At 41.7% G+C, this 6000-nt stretch overlaps 1 protein-coding gene across 1 annotated transcript in view; it reads left to right on the forward strand.

The window, feature by feature from the left end:
- The window catches only part of LOC138000265 (uncharacterized), a 34652-nt gene that overhangs the window by 21150 nt on the left and 7502 nt on the right, over window positions 1-6000 (forward strand). The window contains exons 2-3 of the mRNA XM_068846551.1: window positions 133-228; window positions 4126-4200. Of these exons, the coding sequence (XP_068702652.1) occupies window positions 133-228; window positions 4126-4200 (171 nt within the window). The remainder of the gene's footprint in view (window positions 1-132; window positions 229-4125; window positions 4201-6000) is intronic.

Raw genomic sequence — 6000 nt, forward strand, 5'->3', positions numbered from 1 at the left:
ATATTATTAAAGATAACTGGTTAAGGCTTGTGGAAAATACCAGTAGGAAATTTTTCCCAAAGGAAAAATCTGTCGTTGGATGGAAATGCTTATAGCGGCGGTGAGTTTTTATGTTTGTTTTTTAATTTCAAGGAAAATCAAATGGATGGAAAGCTCGTCAAAAAGGAAGAGTCAGTGCAAAGTGCGCCAAAGTCAAGAAACAAGATTGAATGGGAACCGCTTTCACAGGTAACAAGAATGTGGATATGGAGCTGGGAGCAAAGTAAATAAAATGGTGGGGGGGGGGGGGGGGGGGGGTTCGTGGTAGTAGTCGTACTGATGGAAAGTATGAATATGATTGGACATTCGGACAAGAACAGATTTGTTCAAATGACAGATCCTAGCTGTCAAATGAAACGACTCAAGCAATTATAAACACTTGGAAGTCTGCAATGACGTACCGTGCGGTTTCACTGAGCTGTGCTATCAAGCCATCTGGGCCCAGCATTTCAAAAGCCAATTAACAATAATCCGCGATTAAATACAAACCCAGGCTTGAATTTTGCTCTTCAAAAAAGCCTTAACCTTGTTTGGAGCATAAAGAAAGATTATTGATTAACCCTAACCCAAACCTTAACCGTAACCTATTGGGCAAATCCACTTCATCTGATGACACCACTTTCCCTCCTTTCCATGAGAAGCACACCACACCGTCTTAATCCCAATTCTTGGTGATCACTGAAGAGCAAAATTCAAGGGGAATGGATGGGGGCTTATGCAGAACTTGAGGCTATAGCGGGGAGGGCTTGTAAGAGATGGGGGCATGTTAGAGAGTATATAGTATGTCTCCTAAAGTGATGAATGCTCAGGATTCCGTTAAATATGAGTATTGCGATTGGAAAAAGGTCATTACGATACATATGGCGTCAACGAAAAACCATGGCGTAAGTATAATTCGATGGTCTCCTATCCAGATACCAACCCGCCCGACAGGTATTAGGCTGATTTAGCAACGGGAACGTCAGTGGCGACGGCGCGCGCAGAAAAAACGCCAATGAGAATTCACAATACAGTAGACTCCACTCTTTTCTTCTCTTTTCTAAATTTTCATTGGTAGTTTTGCTGCGCGCGACGACGCCACTGACGTTCCCGTTCTGTTGCTAAATCAGCCTATTAACTTCAGTGGACGTTTACCGTAAAAGCATCTAAGGGTCCCACCGATATGAGGCCTATAGGACTCTTTGGACCTTAACTGTGAGTTCCAGCTCCTGTTGTCAACTTACTTTCAAATAACTGCTGCCACAATTTGCTGTGATAGTCGTACATAAAAGATCCAACTTAAAGAGCATTAAGGGTATAAATGTCAAGAACGTTTAGACGTAAAAGAGTGGTTTGTTAGAAGACTTGACATCAGTCTTGTGATATTGACAATAACAGCTCGGTTTTGAAGGAGATATCTCCTATGTAGGTAAGCTATATTCGTAGATTTCAAGTCTGTATATGACTCTTTCACAATTTACGATAAATTATCCCCGTGCCCAAAACTGTGGAATTCTGTGCCTCTAAGGATCAAAGCACTCCAGAATGTCAAACGTTTTAACACCGCTTTTAAAAAGAAAGAATCAGTTGAATCTCGAAATGTTTCCCAAAACTCTTGACCTTAACCTGTTAGGCTTGTTAGGGAAGTAAAATTACCGTGTTCGACCTGTAAATTCAATCAGTCAGGGGTATCCTCATCCTCTAAGCCCCATGGCTTCTTAGAGGATTTCCTGTCTATGGTTACGAAATTATCGTTCTGTTACAAACTTTTAAAATATAAACTCATACAAATGAAGAGAAACAAGACACGTTTCCTTTTCACCTATATTTCGGCAGAGTTTACCGGCCGGGTGAATGGTCGTTACACGTGTATCGTACCACCAGAAACCCATAAGGGTTGAAACGTGTAACGGGCGTTCACAGCTTGCGAATATTCAGTGCGAACTGATTGGTTGAATGTTTCAGTGCTAAGTACCATATTTGGAAACCCCTCGCTCTTGTTGTTCCAAATATAGTACTTAGCAAATCGAATATTCAGAAGCTTGTTTCGTAGCACACAAGGGGCCGTTACACGTTTCAACCCTTATGAGTTTCTGGTACCACTAATTACAAATTTAAATATCCAACTCAAAAGCGCGCGCGCCACAACACCTTGCAAATCCATAAGGCCTGCGCAAACCGGCAAAAAGAACTATATATTGATCAGCGTTTTCGTTGTATATCAGACCTAGTCTGATTACAGAAAAAGACACTGTTATTTTGTCCTTGGGACTTAATACTTTTTAACTGGTCCGTCCATGGAAAAAATAAAGGTTTACTACAGACATTAAAAGAACTATCATTTCGTTTTCCTGCGCAGGCGTTTCTATGCGTTGACCGCCGATTCAGCAAGCTTCTCACCCTATAAAACTGCCTATGGATCGTGGATCTTGAAAGTGATTAGATCAGCATCGCAAAACAGAGCGCTGCCGCGAAAGATAAATAATTGCATCACAAATCAGTAAAATGTCATTTTCCACTGAATTTGTTTTAACATAAAGACAAGGTTTTTTTTCGATGACAAATTTTATTAAAGCTTTTCACTGTTACTACCCTAAAAGAGGCTCTAAGGCAGCAAATAGGCCGGGGAAAACTCGACAGGCAAGGCAAGCCGACTGCAAAGTTACTTCTCCATCTTGCTCACCAGCTGCACTGTCGCGCAGTTTTAAAAGCGACAGTGGGTTTAAGCCTGAATTTTTATTGTCTTAGGTCAAAAAGCACGCACTTGAAGGTTTGATGCTGGTGATTTGTTTATTGCACATGCAAGCTGCTATTAAACCTCAATTCCGAAGATCATTGTCACACCTTTAATAAAATTTTCACTGGGCTCCTTTATCCTCATTTCGAAATTTCCATTGTAGGGATTTCCCGTTCCCCACTCCTCGATTCCCAGGTCCTTAATTTAGAGAAAGCCTTTAAATTTCTTTATTTCACATTATCTATGTTGTTATGTCGCATTTTTTACCCTGCATCTCGCATTTTCTATTTTATGCCGTATTTTTCATCTCGCATCTCGCATTAGCTATTTTGTTATGTCGCATCTTCTACTTTGTTTTATAAAATAATTAGGATAATACACGCACTCTCCGCATTGGTCAATAGCTGTGTTTAGGTGAGAGTATGGAACACGGCTGTGACATCACACTAATTTTGATCGGTTATGTATTTTCAGATGCGCGTTTTGATTGGCTGGTTGGAAATATGAGCGTGTATCAAGAAAATCTGTTTCAATCAAGAAGTAAAAAACCAGCATTTCCTTCATTTGTCGAATTATCTTTGAGGAATATTTTATAAAAGCAATAGAGGACTTTTTTTCGTGTTTCCATAGCCTCATCTAAACACGAGGGGGAGTTGGGAGAATTCGAGACATTTATGCAAACCCTCGACTGCGTCTTGGGTTTGCATAACTGTCTCGAATTCTCCCAACTCTCCCACTCGTGCGTCCTCTATTGCTTAAATGCTGAAACAACTCAAGCAATTATATATACTTGGAAATACCTAGGCTTGGAATGGAGTGATGTACCGTGCGGTTTCACTGAGCTGTGCTTATATCACTGTGCTATCAAGCCATCTGGGCCCAGTATTTTAAAAGCCATTAACAATAATCCGCAATAAAATACAAAGCCAGGCTTGACTTTTGCCATTCAAAAAAGTCTTAGCCTTGTTTCGGCCCTCCGGACACAGGCTATCAGTTCATATACCTGCTGTACCTAATATAGTCAAAAATGCGTCCGCAATAAAGCGAGCTGGAAACATGTTTTCAGCTCTGCGAGAAAAAAAACGGCCGGCAAAAGCCGTTTTGGAACGGAATTGACCGAGGCAGAAATCGATGCTTTGGTGGAAGAGTTGTTGATCCTGGAGTTTTTAATAAAACAATTATTATATTCGGGCTTGTTGGATATGAAATGTTCATAACCAACTCGGCGCGTTATCTATCACTTCATATCCAGTGCGCCCTCGTAAAATAATTGTTAAGTACCTGCACTGTTGAGACTAGTCCACTCACTGATCCAAATCGTGATTATTGGTATTATTATCATTATCATCGTTATTATTTTATTCTTTAAGGAGAAGCTGAGGGAGATTTTTGGGCCGAGACCAGAAAGAACATGGTTTCACTTTGATGATGACAGCCTGTCAGAGGTAAATAAATAGTCAGTCTGTTTCACTCTTCAATTTTTGTTTCATTTTTTTGTTGCTCAAATGACGTACAAGGGGAGAGATAAGTAAAAAAGAACAAACAGAGAAACGACGAGAATGTTTGGATAAATGTCTTCACTTTCCTTTTGTTTGTGGCCGTGTTAAAATGGATCACATTTCCAATCAGTTTGGGCGGACGTTAGAAACGTGTAAACGTGCAAGCAGACATATTGCGGGATCGACGCAGTGGGCGCGATTCCCAGAATCAACGTCCTATGTGGCTTTCAGCTTTTCTAATTGATTGATTGATTGATTGATTGATCAGTTTATCTACCTCTCTTGCTGCTACAGCTGAATTACAAGGGCACCAGCAACTATATTATTGATATTTATAAGTACAAAAATTGTTTCGTTAAGTCCTGGCAACTACTTTAACACCGCTATTAACAACAGAGCCAGAGCGAAGAAAATACCCGTGGTGGGTTTCGGGGGGAATGGGTATTATGTTTGAAAGAAAACCTTTATCCCGGAAATTCTTCATTAACTTTTGGCACGATTTTTCCCGCCGTTGACTGAGGGGCAGCGAGCCTGGACGGCTAAGGGCTACATCATATGGCAGCCCAAGGAAAATGATGTTAAATGCCCTCTTTTGTATCGATTCAGGGGTTTTGCTCAGATAAGCCGGAAGGCCAGACGGGTGCTGCACATTCAATAACTGATCTAACCAGGCTACAGTACACTTAAACCAAGTCCTACCAGGCCACGCCACATTTCCTTAACACTCTCAATGCGTAGAAACGCTTATTAGGTCTTGCAAGGCCTTGTTCGCAGTGCTTATTCCAGGAAAGGTCACTAGAAATAAATACACCTAACAACATAGCAAGCACCCTTATCTAAATGTTCTAGAATACAATAAACTAAATTAACTAGAGCGTGTGTCGTAGATTTGCCGCAGACGGCAAACTGTTTGTCATCGGGTTGGTTCACCACCTGCTTATATAGCAAGTTGTGCGTGAAACCCTCCATGATTTTAACCAGCTGAGGGGTGAGAGTTATGGGCCGCAGGTCTTCTTCGGCTGCTTTAGGAGGCGTAGTCTTGAGAATGGGAACAACCAGAGATGACTTGAGTTGACTATGGACCACGCCTTGCTCAAGCGATGTATTGCACAAATCAGCAATAACAGGAGCCAACTCGAAGACAGACAGTTCCAGCACTCTACTAGGGATACAATCAGGACCACTGGATTTTCTTGTTTTTATCTCGCGCAATACCTTGAATGCTGTTCTTGAATCAACTAGAAATTCTCTCGGGACCTCCACGGCGATGTCGACGAGCGTCTCCAGGGGCGTGAAGTGTGACGTTAGGTCATACAAAAAGGTGTTAAACGGTTCCGCTAGCGCATCGACAGTAGGAATGTTTTCATCCAGCATCTGGTGAAACCATTCATTGCTCTGTTTTACTCCAGTCAAACCTTTGATTTCCCTCCACCAGCGTGCTACGTTGCTCTCTTTTAGTGCCTCTACGCCGGTTTGCATGGTGCGATTTGTCGACCTGATTTATCAGCCCGACGGCGTCGGAGCGCAAATCTTGCGATGAACGACCGATTCATGGAAATGAGAATCGGTGCGATTCAAAAAATCTGTTGCAGTGCAACAAATTTTTTGGAGTCGGGCCGACTGTCATGTGAATCAAAGGGTATGCGAGTGGGTACTGCGCATAAATACTTAACGAATTGAAGCGTTCAAAATGGCGGATACTAAAAGGACAACGGGAAGATCTTCAGCGGAAAAAGTACACAATTT

This window comes from Montipora foliosa, chromosome 4 (genome assembly GCF_036669935.1).
Source record: "Montipora foliosa isolate CH-2021 chromosome 4, ASM3666993v2, whole genome shotgun sequence".
NCBI classification, from domain to species: Eukaryota; Metazoa; Cnidaria; class Anthozoa; order Scleractinia; family Acroporidae; genus Montipora; species Montipora foliosa.